This window comes from Orcinus orca, chromosome 14 (genome assembly GCF_937001465.1).
Source record: "Orcinus orca chromosome 14, mOrcOrc1.1, whole genome shotgun sequence".
Taxonomy (NCBI): Eukaryota; Metazoa; Chordata; class Mammalia; order Artiodactyla; family Delphinidae; genus Orcinus; species Orcinus orca.
The window spans coordinates 68294752-68309600 of record NC_064572.1 but is presented as its reverse complement, the minus strand read 5'-3'; the positions used below and the strand labels follow the sequence as shown (position 1 = coordinate 68309600).

Below are 14849 nucleotides of genomic sequence, written 5' to 3'. Positions count from 1 at the left end.
GAGACCTGAACGAAGGCTGCCAACTTATCTCAGAGCATTTGATGATCAAGACTGGCTCTTTCCTACCAAGAAGGTTGGCCTTTGGTCTTCAATGAATGGTGGTGACACGTGGCAGTTACACATTAGCTGGTTGAACTGGAAAACAAAGTCCAGAAACATCCCTTGTAGTCATGCTGATGGCCAAGCCACTGACAGATGTTGTCAAATGAGCAGAAATTGGTTGAAATAAGTTTACTGATTATTTCATCGAACTACACAGTCCAGCCTGTTAGTTGGCATCCTGAACTTCATCATCTTCTCCTACGACAGCTAAAGTGACTTGTTCCCTTTGAATTTAGAGGTTAAAAACAGCTATGCCTGATACTCCATACTGAACTCTGGGTTTGAAGGGATGTGGCCAACTAGTTCATCCCTTTACAGCATACTCTGCTTCTAAAGGAATGCTATCTTCAGGCAGCATATTTTGCTGTAGTGTAGCCTGATTTATTAGAAAACACTCCCCAGGGACTTTGTTAGAAAGGGGAGCATCATAGACCAAGATAGCCAGAGAACTAACCCCATTCTCAAATTCTGGAGGCAACTTGCATTTCATACCTTTTCTTCCCCATACCTCTCTCTCTTCCAACAGTTATTTAATATGCCTGGTTTTTATTTAACTGATTGTCACATCACACGCCAAAGGTGGTTCAGATTAGCTTCCTGAATTTGAATCTTATTTTAAGTGGTACTTAAGGATGCTTTCCTGTGATGACATCTGGTTTAGAGCTGGGATCCAGCTGAAAAATAAGGATAAAAAAAGTGGCTAATTAGCTGAAACTGATTTGGCTAGAGGCTTGGTCAGGGAAACTTATATAGCAAAGGCATCCATGAATCCGTAGTTCCATGTGGGAAAGAAAGGCCATTCCTGATAACCACAAAAAATTAATCCCACCAGTGTTAAGTTCCACGTGGCAAGGACAAATGCAAAGTTGGGAAGATCTGGAAAATTTATCCAATTAATGGTCATACTTCATTTCACAGCTGGGAATTTGGGGAGCAGTACGCAGATCCCTGGGAGGAAGGGCTGGCAAAAGGGAGTGTGTTACTGGGAACACACTGAGATTTGAAGGAGAGACCTCTGCAGCATAGATAGATACTATGCAAAGTTACCAAGGGAACAAAACAAAACTGCAGTTTGAGGCAAAAGCCCAGACTTAGACTGGGCCAATTTGGAGAGAATGAGAAAATTCTTTGGCTCCCAACCATTGGGGCTGTCCCTGATTCTTCGCTGTTAGATCTGATAGTATCTCTCCTACATCTTTTGGCAGTGTAATTCGAAACCTGATCACCTGGCATTATTGAGCTTCCTAGGATGCCTGGCTAGGTGACTGGAGTAAATGTAGACTTATATGTGGATAATCAACTCCAGCTGGAAGAGTAAAGGAAGAGAGTGCCAAGGGCTGACACAATAACTGAGCCTTGGAAACTTTCTCTGTATTGATTTTAGCCATATTTGTCATAATAGTGTTAGGACTGGCAGAATCTAAGGGTACAAAGTCACTGTCAGCCAGACTTTCATATGCAAAAGGCAAGGCTTGTGTTAAGGCTGGCACTCTTCAATGACTGTGATGAGGAAGTAAAATATAGGAGGGATCAGTTTCCCATTGGCGATTGTTCCTAAGTTATAGCTCTAACTGCCCAATTTTTTTTTTTTTACTATTAGGACAGGGTGGTAGACTATGAGGGAATTCTCCTTTCACTCATAGAAAACTTGGCACATTGGGTAGGGGATCAGTTGGATTGAGACAATTGCTGCAGTTTCTTTGATTAAGTTGAAATTAACACATTCATATTAGGATGGCTAGAAGAGAAGGAGAAAGATACCTGGGGGAAAAAAGACACAGTGAGGAAGAGAATTTGATGCAGAACTTCCACCTCAGCTTCCTTTCCCTTCCTCTCAACCCCCCTGGCAGAAAATAAAAATAAACTACAATTTAAAAAAGGAAAAAAGGACCACTGCTTGCAACATTTCATGTCTCATAAGCAGGATTGCTAATACCTTTCCAGGGACCATTCCAGCACACTGCTGCATTCCATTAATTGCTTAGCAGATGTTCAGCAGCCTTCTTTTAAAAATATTTGAGCCAGAGTATGTTGCTGGTGGGAGAGGCAATGCATAATTTGGTTCATCTCCAAGGAAAAAGAACTGTCTCCTTTCAGGAATTTACTAGGCTTCTTTTGTTTTTCAAACTCAGTTCCCTGTTTGCTTTTACGGGAACACAAGGTAAGCATTTCCAGGTACCTGGATGGCATTAGAGACTGGATTTCATTTGTTTCCCCCACATGTTCTATTAGGGAATTCATTAACTTGGTGCCTAAGTGGAGCTAAACCTTGAACGCAGTCCTTGTTTTGTTTTTAGCTATTCCTTTGCTTCTCGGTTTCTGTGCAATTCCTCTTGAGGGCCTAATCACTCCTGACAGCTAGGTTTCTAAAACTCTCTTGTAGAAAGGAAAGATTTCAGACTGTATGGGAATAAGGAGAGGACGAAGAGCTGTTACCAAGAAGTTTGAGGGAGGGCCATACCCTGAGTGGCTCTCTTTGGCTTTTAGGACCTCATGGTAGCTGGCGCTATGTTGAGCAGACAAAGGGAGAAGCGCTCAATCAAGCTGGGGGCTGGACTGGAAATGCTGGTGTTTTGACTGAAGTGTACCTTTGCTCGTGGTATTCCCAATTGGAATATTTCTCCCCCTTCTCTACTTTTCTCCATCTCTTGTGTCTCTGTATTTAAGGCTCAGCTCAGTGCCAACATTTGCATATAGCATCTTTCCGGAGATCTTTACCTGGATACCATCTATCCCTTGTCAGAACTCACGTGGACTTTTTTAAGCTGTATCTGTCTGATCATCATCATCACCTCTCCTATTTAATTTCCCGAGGATACAGTTCACCATATCTTTATAGCGTCTCCGTCATTGTACCTAGAAGAGAACTTGCCCATAGCATGTGCTCAATAAATACTGCTTTCATAAATAATTAGATATATAATTAATTTATAACCTGTAGAGATGCATTAAAAATTCCATCCCACCCCCACCCCGGTTAACCTTTGGAGTCAGTGTGTTCAACTGTGAACCTGTCTCCATGTCATGTTACTTCTTACCATGAGTGAGTGGAGCCTTGCACTCATTTATCCAGTAAGCATACAAGGAAAACCCATCTCTGTGCTTTCTTTATGTCAGGTGTCCTCTTAAGATGTAGGATAGTTGTTGATATACACATTGTGGGAAATGGGTGGGTGGAAGGAAAATTAGAACTCTGTGTCCCAGAACGAGAGGTCCTAAGGACAATGGGAGACGGACTGGCAAGAGGAATGTTCCTGAAAGAGAGGGAAGCAAGTTTAACTTATTGGCCCTTATTTCACTTCTCTGATCTCTGATACCGTTTCCAGAGCAGCCTCACTTCATGACAGAGCTCAGGGTCTCACGCCTTAGATTACGCTATGCTTTACCTGATCAAACAAACCAGACCTTCTTCACATCATTTGTAACGTCTCCCTTGAGTTCTGTCTTATGCATGCTTTTACCCTGGCCTGCCTTTATTTATTTATTTATTGTCTCCTGTATTTTAAGAGCTGTGATATAGGGATGACTTAGGGAGAGTTTTTCCTGCAAGGCTCACAGGAAGGTTCAGAACCTGTTTGCAGAGCATTTGATCTCTGTAGGTACTTACAGCAGAACAAACCTGAGCCCTTAAGAAAATATCCCTAAAATGCCACTAGTTTTCTCATTGCCCCGGTGACTTGGAATTTACTCAAGGGCACAGTCCATTTCACATGTATCATCTTACTTCTCATGTGACTCTGTGCCTCATTTTGCAGTGATTCCTTTAAAGCTATGGTTTGTCCAGGGATATGAAATGAGCTAGGACCCTCATTCAGTGCACACTGGCTAGACCTGAGGCCCAAATACTAGTGGCCCCAATTCTAAATGAAGAGGATGAAAAACATTCCATGCAGAAAGTTCAATAAATGAACTATTCATATTGAATAGGAATTCACCCAAGTGAGAGGAAATAAGCCTGCCAGGTTGAGGGGCGGTGCTGAGCAGAAGCACAGCAAAGTGACATCGTATGGTTTATACTTGGTTTGGGCATCTAGACACATACCCTAAAATATTCCTAATTGGTATATTGACTGAAAGTAAAATTATGAGCAGAGGAAAGAGAGAAGGATAAAATTCAGGGAAATCAAATATGCCATTACTTGATATGTCATTTATAGCACTTTGTTCCTCATCCATGCATGATGTGAGAAAACTCTCATTAATGCATGTTTAATATTGCAAAGTAGGATACACATGGAAAGAAGGGGCAGATGAAAGGATTTTCAAAGACAATAGGTTTGGACAACAGTCAGTAATCCTTTCTCTTTTCACAAAGTATTTACTCATTTTATAAGAATTTTTCAACCCAGGTAACAAGAGATGGTAATTTATTTGATAGAGTTGGAATCCCAGGAGGTGGAATCTCTTTTTTAGTTGCCAAAGAAGCTAAGTTTCATGGCCATGTCGGGTTGGGTGCCGTAAAACATACAAGTGAAAAACCTTAAGAGGAAGCTGGGAATAGGGGATTGACACTCAGGTGAGGAGACCAGGACGCCAGACTGCTTTAAACTGCGAGCTTTATTTTATCGTCTTTTAGTAGATTGCCAGGTGAAGGGAATCTGCTGACAGGTAATAAATTAAAGACCTAATTGCTGAAACAAATCTTTCAAGCTACATCAAACTCTATATCTTTGTTCCTATGAGCGCGCATGATCAGGAGTAAATTCAGTGATTATACTTCGGAGTGCGGGTGTGGGGGCAGGGGGAAGGGGGCTGGGGAGGAAGCAGCTTAAAAAATGTGTTGATTCAGGCTTCCCTGGTGGCGCAGCGGTTGCAGGTCCGCCTGCTGATGCAGGGGACACGGGTTCATTCCCCGGTCCGGGAAGATCCCAGGTGCCGCGGAGCGGCCGGGCCCGTGAGCCATGGCCGCTGAGCCTGCGCGTACAGAGCCTGTGCTCCGCAACAGGAGAGGCCCCAACAGTGAGAGGCCCGCGTACCACACACACACACAAAAATGTGTTGATTCTTCTTTGGTAGAATAGATGATGGCAATAAGAATAGAAATGAAAGACTGAGCAAGCAAGGGACAACACTACATCTTATTTGAGGACACAGACCCTAACTAGATGGATTCATACTAAATGACAAACAACAGCACTTCGAGGTTTTTTGCATTTCTCAGGGGTTATTTATTGGGTAAATCAACCAAAACTTGGCTGCTGAGACTTCTACACAGAGACTGGAAGAGCTGGTGCTGACTGGTTCCCTCAAAATATTTGGGATAAATGTCAGCCTGTTCTGTGGTTGGAAAATCTCTTTATAACCCAGGGTAGGCAATCCCTGCTATAAAGCAGTTGTTCTTAAATTTGACTGTACGTCAAATTACCGAGGAAACTTCATAAAAGTAGAGATTCTTCAGGCCTCACTGCACATCCCTGGAATCAGAATCCCAGGGAGAGAGATCCACGAATCTGAGTTTGTAACAAGTTCCCCAAGGGATGCTTATGCAGCCAGGCCTTTCACCAGTCTCAACCACTGCTCTTAAAGAGCATTCCACAGACAGAAATCCATCTGCATAACAAGGAAAGGTGCTGAGCTATCTCCAGCAATAAATCTGATTTACAACTCAGGGCATCCACTAAAACAGAGACATGCACTAAAAGGGAAGAACCCTTGATACTTAGTGTAGGAGGAAATTAGTAATAAACATTAAAATCTAATTCCTCCGATATTTGGAGCTTACTTAATTGGCAGAATGGGTGGATGACAGTGGGAGTAGGGGAAAAATGAAACCTGTCTCTGAATGTGGGATATACTGTATCCATAATCGAGATGAATGGCAAAGGCCAGCCAAGAGCTGTGGCCGTGAAGCAGTTGAAAAATGATTAAAGTGTGAACCAGAATGTTAGTGGCAGATGTAATTGAATAGCCATGAGTTCTATGAAAGTTAAACAAATGATATTATCTCGATGTTATTAATGTGCTACAGTGAGCAGAAAATGATACATCCGCATCTCACTGTTATTTCTGCACATATTAGAGAATCGGGGTGTTCTTCTACTCTTAGCTTTCCAGTGGGGTCACTGCTCTTCTGGAGTTTTGGATACTGATGATAAAAAATTTGAAACGTTAATACTTCTCAAAGGAAGAGCCTCAAATCTCAGGTTGAATTTAAAAAAATTTTTAACACCCAGTAACTGCTCTCAACCCCTCATGTGTGTCTAGCAGTTGCCTTGTTTAAGCTATTATGTTTAGAAAAACTGTCCTTTGTCAAGGGTATGTGTGGGTTTTTAATAAAACCGTTATTTTGTATTATCTTGGCCTCCGTAGTTGCTGCTGACTGGTTCAATTTCTTTTTCAGGTGTAATAAAAAGATATTATCATAGACATATTAGAGAATTAATATTTCCCAGCTTCAGTTGCTGCCTCTGGATATGTTATGAGTCAACGTGAGAGGGGATAAGGTACTCAGAATTTCAGTCTAGGTCAAGATACGTCACGAATTCTGCCCGACAGTTTACATTGAGAAAGCCCCTTCCACTTGAAGGCAGAATTAGCATGAGTCCAGAAGATTTAGAAAATTCACTATAATCTAAGCCACATCGTTGTAGATGCAGATGCCAAATCGTAGAGTTGTGGAGCTCGGAACTGTAAAGTAAAATAAATTGTTGCAATAACATTTGCCATTTAGGGATGAAATTAGTACTAGTGGAATTCTTCCACAGCCAAATACATTTTTTGTCTCTTTAGTCTCTGGTTGCCTTATTACCTACACAGCTATCACTTACAAGTCTTTTGCGAGTAAAGTCATGCTAGTAATATTTTTCCTTCCTTCTGTTTTTCCCCCCAAATCATTTTTTTCCTCTACAAATAATTAAGCTGTTTCACAGACACGTGTACCCAGTGGTTTTTAACAGTTATTAAGCTTTTATGGTATTATGATAACTAATAACAGGTGCTGAGATGTTAAACAGGACATCCAATGTGACTAAACAAATGTGATACTTTCATAAATATACCAGCAATGAAGTTGCTCTTTAGATTCTAAAGATTCTTTCTTCACCATTTTTTTCTAAGATTTCCTGGGCCCATAAAAAGGCATGAAATGACTATAGGGTAATTGGCCTGAGGATGCACCTAGAATCTCTTGGGCAGAGAATGGTCAGGAAAGAGTGATCAGATGAACAGTTCAGAAACAGGGTACAAGCATGCATCAAATTGGAAAGAAGCAGTAGTTAGGATGCAGGAGGTACTGTTCCCCATGGGAAAGGCAAGGCAGATAGTCCAGAGAAATTGGCAGGAGAAAATGAAGGCAGGAGAACACATACGTAATACAGAGAAGATACCAGAGTCTAGGACAAGCTACCTTTTAGACACCAGGTTTCTTACACCTACAGTGACCAAGACGGTCAGGCCATATCTGTTGTGTCTACATCAGTTTTCATAGCATTTCCTTTCATTCTTAAAGTGTCCTGGTTTGGAAAAGAACATTTATGGTCATGTTACTTACGCCCTGGCACCCTGCCAGTGGAGACAGACGTCCATACCAAGAATTTGATAACATAGAGTCCAATAGTAAGAATTACTAATTGGATGTTTAATCAGTTGGAAGAGAAGAGTTTTGAAGAGAGAAGATGTTAATAAGCTATTGCTGTGTAACAAACCACCCCGAAATTCAGTGGCTTCACAATAAGCCTTTATTATTGTGTATGAGTCTGTGGATCAGCTCGGTGGTTCTTCTGGATTTATCTGTGCTCCTTGTGTGTCTGCAGTCAGCCGTGGATTCTTGGGTAGGGAGCTCTGCTGATCTCGACTGGGCTGCCCCCATGTTGGGGGTCAGCTGGCTGTAGGCTGGCTCTAGAACAGCCTCCATTGGTATAATTAAGCTCTGCTCCACATGGTCTCTCATCTCCTTCAGTGGGCTTCCCTGGGCTTGCTCACACGTGGCCATGATAGGATTCCGAGAGAGAGCAAAGGTGCACAAGGCCTTGAGGCTCACAGCTGGAGCACCGTCCCTTGTGTTGCCATCGCCAAATGAAGTCACAGTGCTAGCCCAGATTCAAGGGGGTGAGGAAACAGATTTCACCTCTTGGTAGGAGAAGCTTCAAATTCAAGGTGCTCGAGGCATGGGCACAGAAAGAAGTAGAGAATTGATCCAGTAACGCAATTAATCTAGATGGGGCTGAGCAGTCTCTTAGGGGAGACTTGAGATGCCTTTTAGGTAGTTTAGAAAATTCTCCTGAAGTCGTAATGGGATTGAAGTACTATTAGCAGTCAAGGGATGTGGTTTTTTGTTTTGTTTTGTTTTAGTGACCCAGGGTGTATAAAGGTCAGGCACACTCTAAAGATAAGAACTGGGTGTTATATGAGTGACAGTAGGAGGGGCTTACCACACAGTACTCTCAAGCTGGTATGCATAATAATGACCTGTGTAGCTTGTTCCACACGTAGATTTCTGGGACTCACTCTCAGAGACTGATATATTTTTTCTCAAGTGAAGCCTAGGAAACTGCATTTTCACAAGTTCTCCAGGTGATTCTGATTCACGTGGTCAGGAAATTATACTTTGAGAAACGCTTTACGTAGTAAACAGGATACCTCACTCACTTGCCACCCTTGAAAACCAAAAGACATCCTTCTCTTCCTGTCTGTCAATTACAGTGATAAGTTTGGTCTTTGAGGTATCCACAGTTGTCATTATTTGGCCAAGTGACCTCAACCTGAGGTGACTAGGTGTTCCTGAAGACTCAAATTCAGTTTAAAACTAGTAGCCATGCTTCACTAGTCATTAGAGCCTTCCCTGGGAATTCCCATCCAATCTGACCTGCAAGATCATGGCTTTATGATCAAGAGGCTATAGCAATCCTTAAGACTGTTATGATTGGGTTTGGACTTGAATTGGAAGGAAGGGCTATTAGACAAGTGAGGGTGCTCTGTCATAAAGGCCTGTCAGCCCTTTCTGTGATCTAGATAAACGTTCTCCGTGCCATTCCCATATAACCTTAATTTCTGAAAAAGAGATTTCAGCCACATGGATTTTATGATATTCAAGGCATGTAAGTAAAGGCTGGCTTGGGTCTGCTTTGGAGACAGGAGAGGAAAAATAAAAGCAAGTTATGACAAAGTTGAACTTGCTTTTGTAACTTCTTGACAGCACTGACTTCTGGAATAGAAATGCAGTACGAGTTCAAAGTTCCAAGGTCATAGAGCAGGTAGAAGTCCTCCAAGAAAGTCCCTTTGATAGAATGAGAGTCAATACAGACAGCAGTAAGGGTATTTGTGGGGCTTCACCAGGTGATGCTCCCATATTGTTGACTTTAAAACTTAGAAATAACCCAAAGGGGCAAGGCTGCAGCAAAAGGGCTTAGTGATGCTCCAGGTGAGGCATTTCCTTAAGTGTGTCGTGTGGGACCTAAGTCTGTGAAGGGTCTGTACTCCAATGACTTTGTGAAACTCTATGGTGGAGTCTTACCATAGAGTTTCTTTCCTGAAGGACTGCTATCAGCTTTCATATACTGAATCTTCAAGATGGGGAATGCCACATATACCATTTCCCAAAATTATCTGACCATGGACTCTAGACATTTTTCAGGGCTTGTTCTCTATAGAATACACTTTCAGAAATATGATAGCAATGATACGACAGTTTTAAAACTATTGGGCATGTGCCAGACACCCTGTCACTGCTTTATAAATTTCATCTTATTCTATTCTCACAACTTGCTAAAACAGGCACTAGTTTTATCTCCATTCTGCAGACGAGAAAACTGAGGTTCAGTTTAAGTCATTTAGCTTGTCAGCAAGCGGCCAGGTAAGAATCTGATTTCAAAAAGAGACCGTATCAGTTACCTCACCCCAAACATGGTGTTTTAAGTTCACTCTTCTCTCATACACGTTAGCTGTGCCCTTGTATTTAGCACTCACTGTGTATCGATCACTTTTCACAAGAAGATTTGTTATTCCTGTAAGCAGCACTATTATTATAATCAATCCGGGTCCTCTTGAATAGAATATAATAACGCAGTGCATTTCTGCCGGATTGTAGAAATGACGTGTGCCAGCCGCAGACTTAGAATCGTTAAGTCACGTGCTGTACCCCATGACCATGCTTTACTGTGTTTGTGAACAGTGGCAAAGAAACCACTCAGCACTTGCCCCTTCTACCTTGTTTAGGCTGCAGTTGGAGAGGGATTAATTTATGCTTATTGCACACAGCAAGCTAAAACCCATTTATCACAAGTTTTCATTCCCCAGCAAAACACACACAAACCCACCTACTAGTGCTGGGCAAATTAAGCCATGCATCTGAGGCTGTGTGGAGCAATGGCAGTCCGGTTTATACTCAGGCACAGATCAGCCAGCAGAAGCCACCCCCGGGACCCAGAGGCCAGTGGTACTCAACTTCTCACCGCTGCTGCCTGCTTGCCTGCTTCGTGCCGCTAAGCAGTGACTAAGTGATGCAGAGATAAGGGTGGGGCTGGGAGCAGAGAGCACACATGTTAGAACTCAGGATACAGAAGCTCATTTTCCCAAAGTAATATGCTAATTATTTAACACTGTTAACGCCACCTGTTTATGAATGATGATTTGAGTGGGAGTGGTTTAGAATTGAAAGACCTCAGCTTGTGATGGGTAGAGACAGGAGTGGGAAGGGAAGAGAAGGGAAATAGTGTCCATTTGCGTGTTTGCTTTCTGTGTCAGTGAGAGCCTGGCTAGAGCAATTTCCTCCCTTTAGTTTTCCGTTCATTTCAAATGCCAACCCTTTCAAGCAGCCTCGGTATTCTTCCTGGTTGCTCCATAACACTGATATTCTTCTGCGTCTTCTGCAAGAGTGTTTGGCTGGGAATCAGAAGCTCAGCTCATCAAGCTAACCTGCCTCTAACCATCCTTACAGTCTGGAGCTCCTCCCTGAGCCTCCCTTTGTTCCCTGTCACATTAGGGGTTTGCATTAGAAGATTATTTTTAAAATAGCTTTCCAGTATTATTTCCATAAGTATGATGACGGTATTGTGATAATGTCCAGAGAAAGAGAGTGAGAGAGACCTTATCTTTTAGACTTACAGGTGAAATTGTACGATCACTGAGATTTGCTTCAACATAATCCAGTGTTGGGGTTTGTGGGCACTGGACGCGGGTAGAAATAACATTATCTGTGGGTTGATGGTTGTTGAAGGGTGGTGGGTGCATGAGGCTCCATTTCTCTATGCACAACTACCACCCATAAATACACACATATGCATATATATGTGCGTATTCATGTCATCCATGTTGAAAAGTGAATGACCTAGGATTCTAATTGGTCCTTTGAAAACCTAATAATATTTTGACTTTGTCACTTGTTAAGTTGCTTCTTGTGCTCTACTTTTACCCTTCATCCCCATTCTCAGAAATATCTTTTTAAATTTCAGATATCTCCTGCTGAAATTAGCCCAGGATTGAAGTATATAGAAAAGTGTGTGTGTGTATGTGTGTGTGTGTGTGTGTGTGTGTGTGTGTGTGTGTGTGTGAGAGAGAGAGAGAGAGAGAGAAAGAGAGACTTGGTTTAAGTCATAGTTCTTCCATTCACTATTTCTGAGTCCTTTGGAATGACACTAACCAGTGAGGCCCTCACTGTTCGTGTCTGCTCAGTGACGATCACCGCCCCACCTTCCATTGGTGAAAGTCAATTGCAATAATGTCTATGATAAATGGAAGGTGTTCTTTCCCTCCTGACTTCCTGCCAATAGTGGTATGAGTTCTGAAGCATTTCTGGACTCCTTTGCACTGTGTTTGCCTAAGTAAATGAAAGACCTTAATTTTTCGATTTCGAGCTGGAAGCACATTTGCCTTGGGTGTTCCATTCAGTGAACCACTCCTGTCTCGTCACACACTCATACCTCACAGCTTAAGCTCTGCTTGACTCACAGAGGAGAGAGAATCACAGAGGTTGCTTCATTTTAGTGCTTCCTAAAAGCTGATTCTACTGTAATAACTAAGCCTGTGTTCTGAGAAAAAGGGCTTCACTTGTGTTTTTCACCCAAACTGGTAGATGGGATAGGCTTCCCAGTAGTGGTTACTGCATGGCTGGGAAGTAATTCTTCAACAACCAGACAGAGCAGAAGCAGTCTCGGGTCTTGTCTGAAATCATCAACGTTACGGTCACCTATTCTTGAATTTTTTACCTGGGTGACCAGAATGTTGCGCTCATGGCTTTCAACAGAGAAAAGCCACGGAAAATGGTGCTTAAAGGTCACCTGAATTTCTGGGTATCAGGCTTTGCTTAGATTGATGGAAGGTAAAGGTCCGCATCCAGGCTTCTAAGGGGTACGTGTGGCTTTGCCTTTTATGCTGGAGCTATGCTATGTTTGCAAAATATCACTTTTCTAGAGGGTAAAAATTAATTGCAAAAAAAGGTCATTAAAGTAGAGCAGGCTTGACCCTGCGATAGAGGAGCAGGGTTTGGAGGCAGAGAGACATGTTCCCCAGAGCTGCACGCTACAAGCAGAGTTAAGGAGGGAGAATCTTCTATGGCTGCCAAGGCATCTGTTTGGCCCAAGTGGAGAACTCACTGCCTCTGAGAGGCTGCCACCTCCTGGCGCGAGCTGTCAGGACTTGGGCAAGTTATGGAGACGACCCTGGACTGCACATTCCTCCTCCAGCATCAGAGCAGCTGCCCTTGTAAAATATTCACTTAGCCGTCAGTTTCTAAGTGCAAGAAATGTAAGCAACCAGTCCTTTCTCTCATATGGCAGTTGCTGGGATAGGCGTTAGAGGGGTTGGATAATTCATAAAAATATTCCTGTTGATGTTTTTTTCTGGTTTTCTGCACTGCTTAGTGAGAAAAGCTTTCATTCAGAGTATAGGAAAATTTAATACTTATATTATTATAAATATTGATTCAAAGTAATAATAGCAGTAGCAATAAAAGCTAAGATTTATATAAAGGTCTTACTATGTGCCTAGCACTGTTGCCAGTGCTTTACATACATCAATTCATTTGATCCTCACAAACACCTAATGAGATATGCACTTTTATTCTCATGTCACCCTATCAGCCACATGAAGGTGAAGTAATTTGCGCAGGAGCTCACAGCCAGCACATGATAGAGCAGGCCTTGAATCCAAGCAGTCTGGCTCCAGAGTCTGGTTTAAATTTTCCACTGCGCTTCTTGAACAGGCCTGCTGGAGCCTTCTGGGGGCGGGGACAGGCTCAGATGCATCTGCATGTCAAGCCGTGTGACATGCGTCTTGTGTGTACATCCCACGTGGTTTTCCGGGACTCACTGTACCTCTGTGTGAACAGTGCAAGCCTGTCGCAGAGTCACGCCCACCCACCTGCCTGCTCGTGACCATGACCATGCCTTGCTTTCTCCCCTAGCCCCGCTGGTGGACCTCACTCCAACCCATAGTGGCTCCGCCATGCTGATGCTGCTGTCCGTGGTGTTTGTGGGGCTGGCGGTGTTCGTCATCTACAAGTTCAAAAGGTGCGTGTCCCTCCGTCCGTGTCTCCCCCCTTCCCCCTTCTCCCATGACAGGTTCAGAAGCATTTGTCGCAGCGATGTCCGTGTCCCGTGCACAGCAGTGATGGTTTCTGTTAATGTTTTAGGAAGATCCCGGGGATTAATGTTTATGCCCAGATGCAGAATGAGAAAGAACAAGAGATGGTCAGTCAAGTCAGTCACCCTGAAAGCAGGCCCTGTATCCCTCAGACTGAGCTCAGGCGGCCTGGCCAGCTGATAGATGAGAAGGTGGAGTCCCAGCTCATAGGTAAATGATTCCCGGCAGCCCTCAGCTGTTCGGTCTGAGTAGTCAATGGCTGGCTCTCTCTCTAACCCCTTCCTGGCTTGACGTAACCACTTTTTCTGCTCTAACACCCCTGAGAGAAACAGCTAAGATGCCTCTTTCCCTGCTTCTTTCCATTAGAGAGAGAAAAAAAAACCTTTCTTGCTCCTATTGTTTTTTTTTTTTTCTCTTATGAGTTTATTCCTCTTTTTTTCAAAAACCCTTGCTGAAACATTGGGCTTCAAGTGTTTATGGTCAAAGAGCAAAGTGTTCGTTCTAACCATATACAAGAAGGGCAGCCCTCAGAGGCTGGATCTGCTGGTCTGGAGGGCTGGGCATGGTTTGAGGGTGTATAACGACCAGAGCGAGCTGTGGCAGCCTCACCTGGAGACAGCTCTAAGGAGGGCACACGGCTCCAGAACATGCATGGAAGAAAGACAGACTGACCACCCTGGGATTGTTTTAAATCTAGCAGTAATCAAAAACTGCCCCCCGGGAAACACGGAACCTGAGAATTCAAGAGCCATGAAGTTGGCAGAACTTATCTCAGGAGTGGGGTTTCCTGAGAGAGAGTGCTGGAGGGTTAGACTGTCACAGAGCAGATGGGCAGATTTCTTCCTCCTTTTCACCTGTGCCCTACCAGGAGTCTTAAAACTGGATTTCAGCGTAATTCAGTAGGGCTCACTCTCTGTCTGGGGAGGAAGCATGGGAAGCCAACAGCCAGGTATAGAGAGTCTCAGGGTCATTGCTAAGTTCTACTGTTTATTGTGGAGGGAATTTCCCAGGAACTTAGATAAACCCATGGGACCACCATTGTGATCCATTTCTCTCCTTGTTTCCTCCTGTCTGATGACCCTAGGACTTGAAGCTGTAAATGTTCCCATCTAGACCCTGCATTGCTGACTCTGATGGATAAATTATTATATAAGCATTCATGCTTCACTCTGATGTGATAATGCCAAATCACCTAGAACGTCCTATGACTGTTAATCTGGTACCTGGGGGAA

At 43.2% G+C, this 14849-nt stretch overlaps 1 protein-coding gene across 3 annotated transcripts in view; it reads left to right on the top strand.

Moving 5' to 3' along the window:
* Positions 1 to 14849, top strand: part of SORCS1 (sortilin related VPS10 domain containing receptor 1) — a 558796-nt gene that overhangs the window by 539876 nt on the left and 4071 nt on the right. For 2 of the 3 annotated variants that reach the window (XM_004265869.4, XM_004265870.3), the window contains exon 25: positions 13439 to 13544. In XM_004265869.4, the coding sequence (XP_004265917.1) occupies positions 13439 to 13544 (106 nt within the window). Of the gene's footprint in view, positions 1 to 13438; positions 13545 to 13666; positions 13828 to 14849 lie in introns of all 3 variants that reach the window. The other variant, XM_004265868.3, reaches the window with a different exon arrangement.